A 17,938-nucleotide genomic window follows, 5' to 3' on the forward strand; every position below is an offset into this window, starting at 1 on the left:
CAACAAGAGTTGCATTGTGATTTACTGAATCAATAATATACTAGGAATGTCACAACACTGCAACATTTGTAACCATCACTGGCAGAAACAGTCAGTGGTTGTTTCAAAGATTACCCAATAACCCCTGTAATCACAGGTACAGGTTGAGTCTCCCTTATCCAAAATGCTTGGGACCAGGGGTATTTTGGATAACGGATTTTTCCGTATTTTGGAATAATTGCATATTATAATGAGATATCATGGTGATGGGACCTAAATCTAAGCACAGAATGCATTTATGTTTCATATACACCTTATACACACAGCCTGAAGGTCATTTTAGCCAATATTTTTTATAACTTTGTGCATTAAACAAAGTGTGTCTACATTCACACAATTTATTTATGTTTCATATACACCTTATATACACAGCCTGAAGGTCATTTAATACAATATTTTTAATAACTGTGTATTAAACAAAGTTTGTGTACATTGAGCCATCAGAAAACAAAGGTTTCACTGTCTATATTTCGGAATATTCCGTATTTCGGAATATTTGGATATGGGATACTCAACCTGTACTCATTAATTCATAAAATAAAGACAGCGTACTAGCATTTTCTTTTAACAAATATCTTTACTCACATAAATGTATTTTTTTCTCTCACACGTTATTCTGTCTCTATTTGATTTTATATTTCACTTCACATGACCCCTTTATAATAAGGGGACATATAATACATCACATGTGGTAATAATAAAAGGTATCTATATCACATGTGGGTATTGAAATCTTTCTTTTAGTTTTCATCATATTAATAAAGTATCAAAATTTGTTTTATTATTAAAAAGAATTGAATCTTTTGTGGAAGGGAATGAGTGCTGCTACCTAAAGTTGATCTACTTTTTCTTCTTTAAATCCATATATGTATATTTAAATCAACAAGCAGCACCACTTATATGCATTTGTGTTGAAATATTTGTTTAGTCAACACAAAAAGTTATGCCATTTATATTCCCTATATAATATCATTTATTTAAAACCTGGTGCGGGAGTTTCTCTAACTCGAAAATCGAGGTCTTGGGTCTAACATTAAAAGTATAACTCCTGACCCGGTATGTGAAGGACCTCTCTTACAGCAAAAATGGGAGCCTCCACCTCATGGGACAGGGAACTGTCATCATCATCATCTACATCAGGCTAATCAGAATCAGACTGGAGCACCCGTGGCAGTGAGCTTTTATGTGAAACCACTAGAGGGGGCTGAGAAGCCTTCTTGGTATCTGCTGCCTTAGCCACACAATCAATAGAGTTAACACCTGTCTCTCTCTAATAGCTGCAGCTAATTCTGAATTGACATTCTGAATCATGCTTTTAAAGCTATCTAGGCAGTCAGGTGCCTGTGAGCTGGGGCCCTGTGGAGATAAGGAACATTGCTCACATGAATGACCCTGCTGAAGACGGGGTTGAATTACAAGCAGCACACATCACCATGTCCACAGACATCATACACCACTGTAAAACAGCGCAGCCCACTGACCGAACACCTCCACACAGACCCCAAAGAGCCCCTGGAGTGACACTGAGGAGCGGACACCAGCACACAGAAACACAGCAGTACAATGTGTAACTAAATGTATGACCTGACAATAGTGCAGCGGCGCATCCACTGATGTACTCTCCCCTCCCCCCCCCCCCCTATGACCCCCTGGTACCAGCACAGAGTCCGTGTGGGTCTCTGGAGGAGCAGCGTGCATGCAGCCTTGATCGTCAGCAGCAGGAAATGGCGTCTTCCCGCCTCAGGTCCCGTAATGTCACGTGGTCCCTGATGAATAGTTTATACTGGCCATGTTAGAAATCGCAGCATAATATGCAGACAGTACACACAAAGCCTTTTTATGACAGTGAGCACTGAGGGGCATCTGCCCTTAGCCAGTTTGTGCGCGGCGGGCACCGCAGCTCTGGGCCCGTGACCGCCACGTGACCTGCCGCCAAAACTGCACCTGGGACCTGCTAACCGAGACCCCGGTGTAACACTCACCGCACCTTGTACTTCGGCATCTGTTAGAGGGTGGCGGCTAGCTGCAGGAGTGAGCACACATACTAACAATGTGTGATCAGTACCTCAGGAGCTCAGTGTCCTGTCAGCTGGGGATTACGAACCATTAACCCTCAGGAGGTTTGTTCGGTCCCCCCTCTAAGTCCCATGAAGCAGGTAGCCTGGTTGCCAACCAGGACTACCTGAAAATAATAAACTAAAATAAAAACAAAAGAAACTCTCTGGAGCTCCAGAGAAATGCACCCGGCTCCTGGGCACACATTTTTCTAATCTGAGTCTGGTAGGAGGGGCATAGAGGGGAGGAGCTAGCACACACACACACACTAAAGCAGGGCTGGCCAAACCGGTCCTCGAGATCTACCAACAGTACATGTTTTCCAGGCCTCCTGGAGATCTGTAGAATTGTCAGTTAGGAATGAATGCAGCACATCCTAATTAGTAATGACTACACCTGTGCACCAGCTAGGTGGTCTGGAAAATGTGAACTGTTGGTAGATCGCGAGGACTGGTTTGGCCAGCCCTGCACTAAAGGTTTTTAAAGTGCCAGGCTCCAGTGAACCCTATCTTTACCCCATGGTAGTAAAGTGCAAGACCCCAGTATCCACTAGAACGTAAGAGAAAGACTGTTTTTCACAGCTAACTGAATCCCTCTTCTAAGTGTTGTTGCCACCAAGGTACGTTTCACTAAAATAAAGTATTTCATGCAGGAAGTATTTTTTCTATCCAAGTCGTAATGTTCCAACCATGTATTCCACAAAAAATAAAAATAACTATTTATTCTCAATAAACTAAAATGAGAACTACCACTATTTTCACTATTCACATCCTCTAATAAATAATGAAATGACAGAAAATAGTGTTCATTTGGCTGAACTCATCAATAACATCTCGCAGAGGCATCAAAGTGATACCCAGATAAATGTACTTACACTGCACATACTGCAGCGTTAATGCAGCTCCTGCTTCGCCTATTATCGGGGCGATGGAGGAAGTATTTTCCATGGAATGTACTAAGATATAGCCTGAGCAAGTGGGTGATTTATTCACTGCCGCATGTCTTTTGTGTTGACCTCGCATGCTCGAGAGATGGAGTCATGTGACAAGACAGTACCTCTGAACTAACTTAACTATGTAGCGAATATTCAATTTTGCAACACTTCCTGCTTCCCGCATAAGCAGGTTCAGCCATCTTCTAGAGGCAAACGAAGAAGTCATATAGTCACATGCACCCATACCAGTAAACATTCATCTTGAAGCACTTTGTTCCACAGCGACACAAATCTTACATGGTTTCAATTTCTAAAGTTGTCGTCATTACCTTGTATTGCTCTGGCATACGGTTGTTAGGTCAACACAACTTAGGTTGACAGTCATTAGGTCGACATGGGCACTAGGTCGACATAAGTTTTTCACAATTTTTGGACTTTTTCATACTTTACGATCCACGTGGACCACAACTGGGAATAGGACACGGTGCACTAATTGGGGTTCCCCATCACTTTACGAAGAAAACACCAAAAAAAGGCCAAAAACTCATGTCAACCTTTTCACCTGTCAACCTAGTACGACCTAAGTTGTGTCAACCTAAGGACCCATACCCATTGCTCTAAGGTAATACACTAGATTCTCCCATGTCCATCACAATGGCAGGCCTGAGAAGGTTGTGCACCACCATAGAAGGGGGTCCCTTACAGCAGATTCCCCACAGAGCCAGATGAAGGAACAGTAAGGATAACAGTCTTTCCTTATGTCTACAGGAATCAATACTGTTTTTAAAGATATTTCTGGGCTATAAGAATTGGGGACTATACTATTTGACAAGTCACACAATATTGACGCTTATTTTTGCCCATGTTTGAAGTTTGGCTATAAATCATATACAATCTACTTTAAGATTGTGTGTAAGTCGCCACTGTCCAGAACATTCACATTTACAATGCAACTTAAAAGACAGAATCAACGGTACTCACCACTGGTTGGTCCTCTTCCTCTTCCACTGGTTCCTCCTTTTTTTTGGGAACTTTTTTCCAATCCTCAGCATCATCGTCTACTATCCGCATGCTAAAAATTAAAATAGTGTAACTATTACCATGATGATATAGCACAAAGGCACAGTGACAACAACATAAAGAAAACAAAAGTTTCACTAGTGAGAAACAAAAACCACATAACAAAATGACTTGATGCATGGTCACGGGAGTGGGTTTAACGAACCTGAAACTTTACATTGAGGTGACAATATCCTGACTCCTACTAAAATACTTAAATCACAGGAGCTGAACAATTAAAGAATTATACCATATGGCTTCAAATCTCATCAGCACCACCAAGTGAGGGGGTAACGCCACATCACCTGGGAGCGGGTCGTGACTTCACACAACCAGATAAGGGCTGACCACTGGGGAGGAGGTGCGGAAAGAGAGAGCTGAACACCATACCACCTTTAGCAGGGGAGGGGACTGGGGGGGAATAAAAAAAACACGGGTGGGGTGGGGCATAACACTATACCACCGGGGGGCAGAAAGGACTGTAACCTACTGCAACATGATCAAATTATACAGTCTACGTACTAACTGCTGTCTCTTAGAGGGTATCCGTTTGGATGGTTTACCATGTTAATGTTGACAGTCATTAGGTCAACCACTATTGGTCGACACTGACATTGTCGACGTGGACATATGGTCAACACATGAAAAGGTCGACATGGCTTTTAAAAAAGGTTTTACTTTTTCATACTTTACCATTCACGTGGACTACGATTGGGAATGGTAACCTGTGCCGAGCACTGCGGTAGCGGCCTGAGGCACCTTGCCCGCATGCAAGCGGATGCGGTACACTAAATGGGGTTCCTGGTCATGTTTTGGAAAAATAACACCAAAAATAGTTAAAAAATCCACGTTGACCATTTTCATGTGTCGACTATTAGTCCATGTCAACCATGTCTATGTCCACCAATAGTGGTCGACCTAATGAATGTCGACCATTCGTACCCTCTTAGAGCATGGTCCTTGTAGTTACACAACGTGCATTTAAGTGACATATTGGGGGGAATTCAATTGTTATCACTGCTCGATCTCCCATCTAAAGTGACAGGAGATCACAGGGGCGATATTTAATTGATGCCCGTTAACGCGCACATTAGTGTAGGGTTTAGCAGTGTAAAACAGCTAAACCCGACTAAATTAATGGGTGAGATCATGAAAAGTGTAACTTTTCACACATTGCAGCTCACCACCCCAGGGAGTATGGGCTGAAATGCTGGCGCCGTCACCTGATCACGCCTGACAGGAGCAACAATTGAACTGCTCTATCTGGCGCAATCTAGTGGCGCGGAAAAGAGTTGAAATCCAACTGTGTGTGTGCGGTACAGCAGTAACGTGCGGTGAGGTAATTGGCTGGGGAGGCACTGAGAAAATATATATATATATATATATATATATATATATATATATATATATATATCTCAAACGAGGGGACTGCGGCACTCAAATTTAAATAGAAGTTTTTTACTGAAGCATGTAAAAGGGTAACAAGCTATCTTTATTCAGTATTTCACCGAAACGTCGGCCCTGTATAGGCATTTTGCCTTTGCCTTTTACATGCTTCAGTAAAAAACTTCTATTTAAATTTGAGTGCCGCAGTCCCCTCGTTTGCTATTCACTATTCTCACTGAAGGCACCAGGAAGCAATTTTTCCAGCACGGAGTGACGGTTCGTACCAGTACTATATATATATTATATATATATATATATATATATATATATATATATACACATACACATACTATAATGGAAACTACTGAGGAGGAAAGAGATTTAGGAGTCACTATTTCAAGTGACTTGAAGGCAGGAAAGCAATGCAACAAAGCAATGAGAAAGGCAAGTCAGATGCTTGGTTGCATAGGGAGAGGAATCAGTAGCAGGAAAAGAGAAGTAATAATGCCACTGTATAGGTCTTTGGTACGGCCCCATCTGGAATACTGTGTCCAGTTCTGGAGACCCTATCTCCAGAAGGATATAAATACATTAGAGAGTGTACAAAGAAGGGCAACTAAAATGGTGCATGGCCTACATCACAAAACTTACCCGGAAAGGCTAAAAGATCTTAACATGTATAGTTTGGAGGAGAGAAGGGAAAGGGGGGACATGATAGAAACTTTCAAATATACCAAGGGTCTTAACAAAGTTCAGGAGGGAAACATTCTTCAAAGGAAAAGAAGTATTAGAACTCGAGGGCATACATTGAGACTGGAGGGGGGGAGGTTCAGGGGAAATTTAAGGAAAAATTACTTCACAGAAAGGGTAGTGGATAAGTGGAATAGCCTCCCATCAGAGGTGGTAGAGGCTAAGACTGTAGAGCAATTTAAACATGCTTGGGATAGGCATATGAATATCCTTACAAAGAATTAAGGTTAAAATAAGATTTTGCTCACCGGTAAATCTATTTCTCGTAGTCCGTAGTGGATGCTGGGACACCGTAAGGACCATGGGGATTAGCGGCTCCGCAGGAGACTGGGCACAACTAAAGAAAGCTTTAGGACTACCTGGTGTGCACTGGCTCCTCCCACTAAGACCCTCCTCCAGACCTCAGTTAGGATACTGTGCCCGGAAGAGCTGACACAATAAGGAAGGATTTTGAATCCCGGGTAAGACTCATACCAGCCACACCAATCACACCGTATAACTCGTGATACTATACCCAGTTAACAGTATGAAATATAACTGAGCCTCTCAACAGATGGCTCAACAATAACCCTTTAGTTAGGCAATAACTATAAACAAGTATTGCAGACAATCCGCACTTGGGATGGGCGCCCAGCATCCACTACGGACTACGAGAAATAGATTTACCGGTGAGTAAAATCTTATTTTCTCTGACGTCCTAAGTGGATGCTGGGACTCCGTAAGGACCATGGGGATTATACCAAAGCTCCCAAACGGGCGGGAGAGTGCGGATGACTCTGCAGCACCGAATGAGCAAACTCTAGGTCCTCCTCAGCCAGGGTATCAAACTTGTAGACTCTTACAAAAATGTTTTAACCCGACCAAGTAACAGCTCGGCAAAGTTGTAAAGCCGAGACCCCTCGGGCAGGCGCCCAAGAAGAGCCCACTTTCCTCGTGGAATGGGCTTTTACAGATTTAGGGTGCGACAGTCCAGCTGCAGAATGTGCAAGTTGAATCGTGCTACAGATCCAGCGAGCAATCGTCTGCTTAGAAGCAGGAGCACCCAGCTTGTTGGGTGCATACAGGAGAAATAGCGAGTCAGTTTTCCTGACTCCAGCTATCCTGGAAACATATACTTTTCAGGGCCCTGACTACGCCCAGTAACTTGGAATCCTCCAAGTCCCAAGTAGCCGCAGGCACCACAATAGGTTGGTTCACATGAAAAACTGATACCACCTTAGGAAGGAATTGGGAACGAGTCTTCAATTCCGCCTTATCCATATAAAATACAGATAAGGGCTTTTGTATGACAAAGCCGCCAATTCTGATACACGCCTGGCCGACGCCAAGGCCCACAGAATGACCACTTTCCACGTGAGGTATTATAGCTCCACGGATTTAAGTGGCTCAACCCAATGCGACTTCAGGAAATCCAACACCACGTTGAGATCCCACGGTGCCACTGGAGGCACAAACGGGGCTGACTATGCAGCACTCCCTTAACAAAAGTCTGAACTTCAGGCAGTGAAGCCAGTTCAATTTTGGAAGAAAATCGATAGAGCCGAAATCTGGACCTTAATGGAACCCAATTTTAGGCCCATAGTCACCTCTGACTGTAGGAAGGGCAGAAATCGACCTAGCTGAAATTTCTCCTTTGGGGCCTTCCTGGCCTCACAGTACGCAACATATTTCCGCCATATGCGGTGATAATGGTTTGCGTTCACTTCTTTCCTAGCTTTAAATAGCGTAGGGATAACTTCCTCCGGAATTCCCTTTTCCTTCAGGATCCGGCGTTCAACCGCCATGCCGTCAAAACGCAGCCGCGGTACGTCTTGGAACAGACAGGCCCCCTGCTGCAGCAGGTCCTGTCTGAGCGGCAGAGGCCATGGGTCCTCTGAGATCATTTTTTGGAGTTCTGGGCACCAAGCTCTTCTTGGCCAACCCGGAACAATGAGTATAGTTCTTACTCCTCTCCTTCTTATTATTCTCATTACCCTGGGTAAGAGAGGCAGAGAAGGGAACACATACACCGACTGGTACACCCACGGTGTTACCAGAGCGTCCACAGCTATCGCCTGAGGGTCCTTGACCTGGCGCAATATCTTTGTAACTTTTAGTTGAGGCGGGACGCCATCATGTCCACCTGTGGCCTTTCCCAACGGTGTACAATCATTTGGAAGACTTCTGGATGAAGTCCCCACTCTCCCGGGTGGAGGTCGTGGCTTCTGAGAAAGTCTGCTTCTCAATTGTCCACTCCGGGAATGAACACTGCTGACAGTGCTAACACATGATTTTCCGCCCATCGGAGAATCCTTGTGGCTTCTGCCATCGCCATCCTGCTTCTTGTGCCGCCCTGTCGGTTTACATGAGCGACCGCCGTGATGTTGTCTGACTGGATCAGCACGGGCCGGTGTTGAAGCAGGGGTCTAGCCTGACTTAGGGCATTGTAAATGGCCCTTAGTTCCAGAATATTCATGTGTAGGGAAGTCACCTGACTTTTCCATAGCCTTGGAAGTTTCTTCCCTGTGTGACTGCCCCCCAGCCTCGAAGGCTGGCATCCGTGGTCACCAGGACCCAGTCCTGTATGCCGAATCTGCGGCCCCCTAGAAGATGAGCACTCTGCAGCCACCACAACAGCGACACCCTGGCCCTTGGAGACAGGGTTATCCGCCGATGCATCTGAAGATGCGACCCGGACCACTTGTCCAACAGATCCCACTGGAAAATCCTTGCATGGGACCTGGCGAATGGAATTTCTTCGTAAGAAGCTACCATCTTTCCCAGGGCTCGCGTGCATTGATGCACCGACACCTGTATACGTATTAGGAGGTCTCTGTCGAGAGACGACAACTCCTTGGACTTCTCCTCCGGGAGAAACCCTTTTTATCCTGTTCGGTGTCCAGAACCATACCCAGGAACAGTAGACGCGTCATAGGAACCAGCTGCGACTTTGGAATATTCAGAATCCAGCCGTGCTGTTGTAGCACTTCCCGAGATAGTGCTACTCCGACGAACAACTGCTCCCTGGACCTCGCCTTTATAAGGAGATCGTCCAAGTACGGGATAATTATTTCGGCCATTACCTTGGTAAATACCTCAAAGCCGGGGACAGACCAACGGCAACGTCTGGAATTGGTAATGACAATCCTGTACCACAATTTTGAGGTACTCCTGGTGAAGAGGGTAAATAGGGACATGCAGGTAAGCATCCTTGATGTCCAGTGATACCATGAAATTCTCCAGGCTTGCAATAATCGCCCTGAGCGATTCCATTTTGAACTTGAACCTTCGTATATAAGTGTTCAAGGCTTTCAATTTTAGAATGGGTCTCACCGAACCGTCTGGTTTCGGTACCACAACATTTTGGAATAGTAACCCCGGCCTTGTTGAAGGAGGGGTACCTTGATTTCACCTGCTGGAAGTACAGCTTGTGAATTGCCGCCAGTACTACCTTTCTACGAGGGCAGCAGGCAAGGCTGATGTGAGGTAACGGCGAGGGGGAGTCGCCTCGAACTCCAGCCTGTATCCCTGTGATACTATTTGCAGAACCTAGGGATCCACCTGTGGGCAAGCCCACTGGTCCCTGAAGTTCCCGAGACGCGCCCCTACCGCACCTGTCTCCACCTGTGGAGCCCCAGCGTCATGCGGTGGACTCAGAGGAAGCGGGGGAAGATTTTTGATCCTGGGAACTGGCTGCTGGTGCAGCTTTTTCCTTCTTCCCCTGTCTCTGTGCAGAAAGGAAGCGCCTTTGACCCGCTTGCTTTTCTGAAGCCGAAAGGACTGTACCTGAAAATACGGTGCTTTCTTAGGCTGTGAGGAAACCTGAGGTAAAACATTTTCTTCCCAGCTGTTGCTGTGGATACGAGGTCCCAGAGACCATCCCCAAACAATTCCTCACCCTTATAAGGCAGAATCTCCATGTGCCTTTTACAGGCAGCATCACCTGTCCACTGCCGGGTTTCTAATACCCTCCTGGCAGAATGGACATTGCATTAATTCTGGATGCCAGCCGGCAAATATCCCTCTGTGCATCCTTTATATATAAGACGACGTCTTTAATATGTTCTATGTTAGCAAAATATTATCCCTGTCTTAGAGTATTAATATTATCTGACAGGGTATCAGACCACGCTGCAGCAGCACTATTTATGCTGAGGCAATTGCAGGTCTCAGTATATAACCTGAGTGTGTATATACAGACTTCAGGATAGCCTCCTGCTTTTTATCAGCAGGCTCCTTCAAGGTGGCCGTATCCTAAGACGGCAGTGCCACCTTTTTTGACAAACGTGTGAGCGCCTTATCCACCCTAAGGGATATCTCCCAACGTGACCTATCCTCTGGCGGGAAAGGGTACGCCATCAGTAACTTTTTAGAAATTACCAGTTTCTTATCGGGGGAACCTACGCTTCTTTACACACTTCATTCATTCATCTGATGGGGGAACAAAACACTGGCTGCTTTTTCTCCCCAAAAATAAAACCCCTTATGTGGTACTTGGGTTCATGTCAGAAATGCGTAACACATTTTTCATTGCCAAGATCATGTAACGGATGTTCCTAGTGGATTGTGTATATGTAGTGTTCACTCTAAGCTTCTTTCGCAGGGCGCTGCGCCCTGCCCCTTTTTTGAGTGACAGAATGCGCCCTGCCCGTTTGCGCCCGCCCTGCTAAGAGCTGTCTTCTCCCCCCGCCGCGCTGTCACTTCTCCCCCCATGTGATCGCAAAATACGCGCTGCTATATCCAATCGCCGCCAGCAGCGCCTCCTCATCCAATCGCCGCTGGCAGCACCTCCTCATCCAATCACCGCCAGTGCCTCCTCATCCAATCACCGCCGGCAGCGCCGCGTCATCCAATCGCCGCCAGCGTCTCATCATCCAATCGGTGCCGGCAGCGTCTCCCCATCCAGTTGCAGTGTCTCGCTATCGAAGCCCGCCTGAGACGTCCCTCCCTCCTCCCTGCCCGCATGCTGCTCCAGGGACTGACTACACTACTTGTTTGCTGGTGCGAGGTCGCTTGGAAAATAGCGGAGACGCTGGAACGGGTTAGGTTCTCTGCTTCCGCCCTCCGGAACCTACTGACAGCGGGTAACATTGCTGTTACTAAAGGTACGGCAGGGCTGGGAGACTGTTCTGGTAGATACTGTATGTCACTTGTGAGCAACGCGCGCCCTCACCCAATGCATCTATTACTGAGCTTCACCATCTTGTAGCCATGTCTCTGTCCCCATGGAGTACAGCCGCCCCCCACCCCGCTCCGTTAGTTGCTTACAAGTTTAACTTTGTCCCCATGGAGTACAGCCGCATGTAGCCAAAGTTAAACTTGTAAGCAACTAACAGAGTGGGGTGGGGGGCGTAATTCGGCTAATGATAGAAATGGTCGGGGCTGGGGCAGTGCCCATTATTTACTTCACCCATGCCACCACACTGCCCAACATAAACACACCCAATACCCCCACAGTGGACAACATACACCCACACGTGCCCAGCATATGCACACCACCACAGTGCCCAGCATACACACCCCACAGTGCCCATAACACCCTCCATACCCACCCAGTGCTCATTATACACCCACAGTGCCCAGCATATGTACACCCCCACGGTGCCTATAACACCCTTCATACCCGTACTGTGCTTATTCTACACCCTTCATGCCCACACAGTGCCCAGCATATGTACACTCCCACATTGCCAGCATACACACCCCACAGTGCCCATTACACCCTCCATACCCACATAATGCTCATTATACACCCCACCTCTCCCATACACAGTGCCAAGCATACATACAATCCTATGTCCACACATAGTGCCCAGCATACACACATCTCAGAGAGGAGCTGATCTTAAAAGGTAATTGGGGAGTGGGTATCCTGGGTACTAATGCCTCCATACCCCTAACACTGACTACAGTACTACCTGCTCCTAATCCCCTTGCCCCCCAGCACTGTCCCAACTGCTATCTCTCCCTTGTGCAGTGTGCCCCAGTGCTCTCTCCAGTATGCGCAATATGTAGAACGTGCTCTACCTGGCGCAGTGTGTATAGGAGATTCTACCTGGTGCAATGTGTATGAGCGGCACTATTGTGTGGTATAATGTTATTTAGTACTATTATGTCGTCATGCCCCTTCCCCACGAAACAACACCCCTAAAAAAATTCCGGTGCGCACTGTCCATGCTTTCACCTATAGGAATGGGCGCACCAAGCGATATAGTATGTACCTATTTTTGCCCTTCTAACTTAAAAATGTGCCCTCACGAATGAAAAATGTGCCCTACCCGTGATCAGCACCCTGCCCTAAAAAATTCCTAGAGTGAACACTATATATGTCTCAACCTCGTCGACACTGGAGTCAGACTCCGTGTCGACATTTGCGTCTGCTATCTGAGGTAACGGGCGTTTTTTTTTTTTTTTGAGCCCCTGATGGCCTTTGAGACGCCTGGGCAGGCGCGGGCTGAGAAGTCGGCTGTCTCACAGCTGTCCCGTCATCCAGCCTTTTATGTAAGGAGTTGACATTGTCGGTTAATACCTTCCACCTATCCATCCACTCTGGTGTCGGCCCCACAGGGGGCGACATCCCATTTATCGGCCTCTGCTCCGCCTCCACGTAACCTTCCTCATCCAACATGTCGACACAGCCGTACCGACACACCGCACACACACAGGGAATGCTCTGACTGAGGACAGGACCCCACAAAGTCCTTTGGGGAGACAGAGAGAGTATGCCAGCACACACCAGAGCGCTATATAATGCAGGGATTAACACTATAACTGAGTGATTTTTCCCCAATAGCTGCTTGTATACACATATTGCGCCTAAATTGAGTGCCCCCCCTCTCTTTTTAACCCTTTGAGCCTGAAAACTACAGGGGAGAGCCTGGGGAGCTGTCTTCCAGCTGCACTGTGAAGAAAAAATGGCGCCAGTGTGCTGAGGGAGATAGCCCCGCCCCTTTTTCGGCCGACTTTTCTCCCGCTTTTTTCATGGATTCTGGCAGGGGTAATTTATCACATATATAGCCCTGGGACTATATATTGTGATGATTTGCCAGCCAAGGTGTATTATATTGCCCTCAGGGCGCCCCCCCCCAGCGCCCTGCACCCATCAGTGACCGGAGTGTGAGGTATGCATGAGGAGCAATGGCGCACAGCTGCAGTGCTGTGCGCTACCTTGTTGAAGCCAAAGTCTTCTGCCGCCGATTTTCCAGAACACTTCTTGCTTCTGGCTCTGTAAGGGGGCCGGCAGCGCGGCTCCGGGACCGAACATCGAGGTCGGGTCCTGTGGTCGACCCCTCTGGAGCTAATGGTGTCCAGTAGCCTAAGAAGCCCAAGCTACCACCAGTTAGGTAGGTTCGCTTCTTCTCCTCTTAGTCCCTCGCTGCAGTGAGTCTGTTGCCAGCAGATCTCACTGTAAAATAAAAAACCTAAAATATACTTTCTTTCTAGGAGCTCAGGAGAGCCCCTAGTGTGCATCCAGCTCAGCCGGGCACAAGATTCTAACTGAGGTCTGGAGGAGGGTCATAGTGGGAGGAGCCAGTGCACACCAGGTAGTCCTAAAGCTTTCTTTAGTTGTGCCCAGTCTCCTGCGGAGCCGCTATTCCCCATGGTCCTTACGGAGTCCCAGCATCCACTTAGGACGTCAGAGAAATATATATACACACACATACATATTTATTGCACCTCCCTGTCCGTGATCTGGAGGTGAGCTGCCCAGTCACTTCCCACCCAGTCCAACTGCCCCCCTCCTTTCTGACCTGGGTGGTCCTGGGCCCCAGGTCGGGAGAGTGTAGGTGCCGGTGCATCACCGGCGGTGATGCTGCTGCATAGGAGGGCAGATGAGGAGGGAGAGGTAAGAGCGATGGCCGCCGCACGCTCTCCATCTCTGGGGTTCCCGCTGGCTCAGGCACGGATAGAAAGGGGGGCGATGGGGGAGGTCGCCCCCCCTAACACACTGCAGCTTTCAGTGTGATGAGATGAGATATAGACAGTGTCTCAGCAATCCCGCTCCCTCCTCCCAGCTTGTGTACTCCCTGCTGAGCAGAGGCTGCAGAGCTCTCACACGCAGCGTCTCTCCTCCTTCCCAATCACTCCTTTGGCTCATAGGGCAGGCAATAAAGATAAGTTTGTTGACTGTGGAGTGGGATTCTCACCCCAGTGTCTCCACACAGATGATCAAAGGAGATCCGTCCGGGAACTGGCTGCTTGTTGGAGGCGGGGCTAAAGTTACTTGACAGGCTAGTCGACAAATGAAAAACACTATAGTGTTGGGTGGGCTGAACATGTCTGTGTACAGTGTACACAGGAAGTGGAAGCAGGAAGGAGCTGTGCGTTCCATTTCTACTTTGATTCAACTTACCTTGGCTGCAGTGTGAGACCAGCCTGATGCTGCTGCCAGAGGGACAACGGCCAGCCTGCTGCTGTGGCCAGAGGACAAGGATCAACCTACTGCCTGCCAGCCAGAGACCTACCAGCAATCTGCAACTTAGTGTAAGTAAGTGCAGGTATGCTTCAGAGGTATAAAGGTGTGGGTATATTGCAGAGGTGTAAAGGTATGCAGGAACATAGCAGTGGTATACAGGTGTGTGGGTACATAGCAGGGGTATATAGGTGTGTGGGTATATACTGTAATGTGCGGGAATATAGCAGGGGTATACAGTAGTGTGGGTATATAGCAGGGGTATACAGGTGTGCAGGAACATAGAAGGGGTATATAGGTGTGTGGGTATATAGCAGGGGTATACAGGTGTGTGGGTATATAGCAGGGGTATACAGGTGTGTGGGTATATAGCAGGGGTATTCAGATGTGCAGGTATATAGCAGCGGTATACAGGTGTGCGGGAACATAGCAGGGATATACAGGTGTGCGGGTATATAGCAGGGGTATACAGGTGTGTGGGTATATAGCAGGGGTATACAGGTGTGTGGGTAGAGAGAGAAGAGATTTGTTTTTTCCCCATAGACCCATTTATGTGAAATGCCAGTGGGTCTGCTAAAAAACAGATTCTCCTCTTACAAGACCCATGGGCAGTTTTTATGTTGCCTGCATTCAATTGGGGTATCTGATTTCAGGACATTACTTACTGTATTTCACTACTGTTCATTTCTTACTTTACTGGAAAACCTATACTACTCGTACAAGCACGTCAGATATATTAAAAAATTATTTAAAATGCCAGTGAGTGTGACCTTTATTTTCCACCACATTTAGTTCTCATAATTAGTGGCATTAACATAGAAATACATGACTATTAATGAATTTTTTTAGGCACTAAAATAAAAAATAGATTTTGACCCATTGTTTATAGGGTCACCAGACCATATTGCTGCTGCTAGCAATGCTAGAATAAAACATTGTTTCCCGTGCACACTTTAGTAGCAATTACAATCCAAACCCATTGTCTTGCTGTGTACATGTCTGTAATAGGCGGGTGTCTCTATCCGCTTATACCCAGCTAGGTTGATCTCTTTTGTGTTGTGATCTCCAAACAGCAGCAGCACAGATGGTGTAATGGTAGCATTACTACTTTTGGCTCACTGACACTTAGCTAAGGCGGTGGATTTTACTGGGGGGGCTCCAGTCCTGGAGCCCATAGAGAAAATCTGCCACTGGATGGGACCCAAGTCTAAACACAGATTGCATTTATGTTTTATATACACCTTATACACACAGTGGGTTATTCAGAGATGGACGCAGATCGCTGCATACGCAGCAAGATCTGCATTCATCTCCTCACATGCTGGGGGCCGCCCATCACAGGGCAAGGTCGTTAAGCATGCGTAACACCGTCTCATGATGTGTCTGCAATTAAGGTTGACCCCTGCCAGCGCAGTCAGGATGGGAGAGGGAAGGAGTCGGGAATGGAAAGGGGAGGAGTCATTATTGGAGATGGGAGGAGTCATGATTGGAGAGGGGAGGAGTCATGACTGGAGATGGGAGGAGTCACAATCAAACAGTACACCGCCCCCCCTAAAGGAAAAGTCTAGATCCGTCCCTGCGCTGGCTCCGGGGCTGCCACTGATGTATCCACATCAGTAACGTCGGGTCCCGCTGGCTCCCGGGCTGCCGCTGTTGTAGTGACATCTCCACAGTAGCGCCAGGTCCCGCCGCCACGTATGGGTGATTGGACCAGCGGATCCAGCACTGGATCCACTGTCCAATCACATCTGCCTAGCTGACAGGGGCGGGTTTCTCCTGTCAACTGGGACTTGTATAAGTGCCACTTTCTGTTTTTAATGGACTTTTATAGCCCAGTGCTTTGCTACCCCCTGCTATCAGTGCCTCCCAAACTAAGCACTGAAATGGATAGCATAATATAAATAAATTACTTATGACACAGAATACAGGTCATAAGTATTTTCTTTATATTATTTTAATCATTAAAGACAGTGGAGGCACTGCCTTCCCTGACTGCACGTCCCCGCGGCACAGAGGCTATAAGATTACTGGCTGGCTATTTGGGACTAGAAGCGACACTCACAATCTGTTTAAGTGTATGTATTAGAATACGCATACTGACTGAGACTCAGCTCGCTCTCACACACCCACACACACACTTGTACTCGTCTTTAACAGCAGGCACCCCCTGCACCCGCCTCACCCCTTCCCCTCCGGTCTCTTCTTTTTCTTCTTTTTTCTCGCCGGCCCATCGCCCCCCGCTGAGCTTTCAGTATCCAGGTAACGCTTCAGGTATTCAGCTTTAGAGATACCATGGACCTTCCCCCCGGGGGCAGCCATGTTGCCGGTGGCGGACGTTCATGTGAGAAGCACTTCCGGTGGACGCGCAATGTTACGCAGAGTTTCCCCGGGAGCTCTGGCGTCACCGCAGAGAAAGAGCGCCGTCCGGTTACTGTACAGCGACACCTGCGGCAGATGACTCAATGTGCAGTGAGTGTGGCGGACCACACAGCAGTTTACTAAGTATGAAGGCTGAAGGCTTTATGTCATAAGCCTATGAAATATGCAGACAGCGCCTTTACCACTTGGGGAGAATTGGGTCCAAACGGTGACTATTGTTATCTTGAAAGGTGGAGAAAATGCAGGAGATTCACTAACAGAATCCAAATGCAAAGAATGCATTACTTAGCAAGTATCCTGATTTATGCCCACCAGCAACTGCAGTGTCCCCCTTGTGCTGGGACTAGGGATTTGGGAGGTTCCCGAAGCATGCCAGCAGCTCACAGAGCACTGGGCATGTGCCCATACTGATGAAAACGGCATACCCTCCAACTGTACCTTTTTGGCAGGTACAGTACCTGTTTTCTATGGTCTGTACCGATTTTTGACTCAATTTTTTCCATTGAAAGTATAGGAAAAGGGGCGTGGCCACACCCCCTCTCCTAATTTGTATATTTTTTAGGTGTAAAATGTTGGAGTGTATGGAAAACGGGAGTCGTGGCTCGCAATCGCAGCATTCTAACGTGGCCACACGCCCTTTCCCTATAGTCGCATCCCTTTTTCGGACACACGCTCAGGCATCCCGACCTACTTGCTCACAATGTAGGGAGGTATGACAATGTCCTTTCTGGCACAAGTTCCTGAGTACCACTTCTTTAAAATAAATAGTTTATTGAAGATTCGTAGTAAGGCATCAATACAAACATGTCTTGGTAATCTGGTACAGCATGTGATAGACTGCATAAACTTTGTTACGCATTTCACGAGACTGCTGCCTGCTTCTTCAGATAGTTTATGTCTAATTTTTTCTGAATATCATATTGCTGTAGTCTCACTCTGCTAAA

General features: G+C 47.2%; 1 protein-coding gene across 2 annotated transcripts in view; it reads right to left on the reverse strand.

Moving 5' to 3' along the window:
• The window catches only part of BUD13 (BUD13 homolog), a 162,449-nt gene extending 145,380 nt beyond the window's left edge, over positions 1-17,069 (reverse strand). Inside the window, exons 1-2 of one of the 2 annotated variants that reach the window (XM_063943284.1) lie at positions 16,798-17,069; positions 4,010-4,100 (exon numbers count right to left, since the gene is read on the reverse strand). In XM_063943284.1, the coding sequence (XP_063799354.1) occupies positions 4,010-4,100; positions 16,798-16,934 (228 nt within the window). In that variant the 5' untranslated portion in view covers positions 16,935-17,069. The remainder of the gene's footprint in view (positions 1-4,009; positions 4,101-16,797) is intronic. The other variant, XM_063943283.1, reaches the window with a different exon arrangement.
• Between the last annotated feature and the right edge of the window lie 869 nt (positions 17,070-17,938).

The sequence above is a fragment of the Pseudophryne corroboree genome, chromosome 10 (genome assembly GCF_028390025.1).
Source record: "Pseudophryne corroboree isolate aPseCor3 chromosome 10, aPseCor3.hap2, whole genome shotgun sequence".
Taxonomy (NCBI): domain Eukaryota; kingdom Metazoa; phylum Chordata; class Amphibia; order Anura; family Myobatrachidae; genus Pseudophryne; species Pseudophryne corroboree.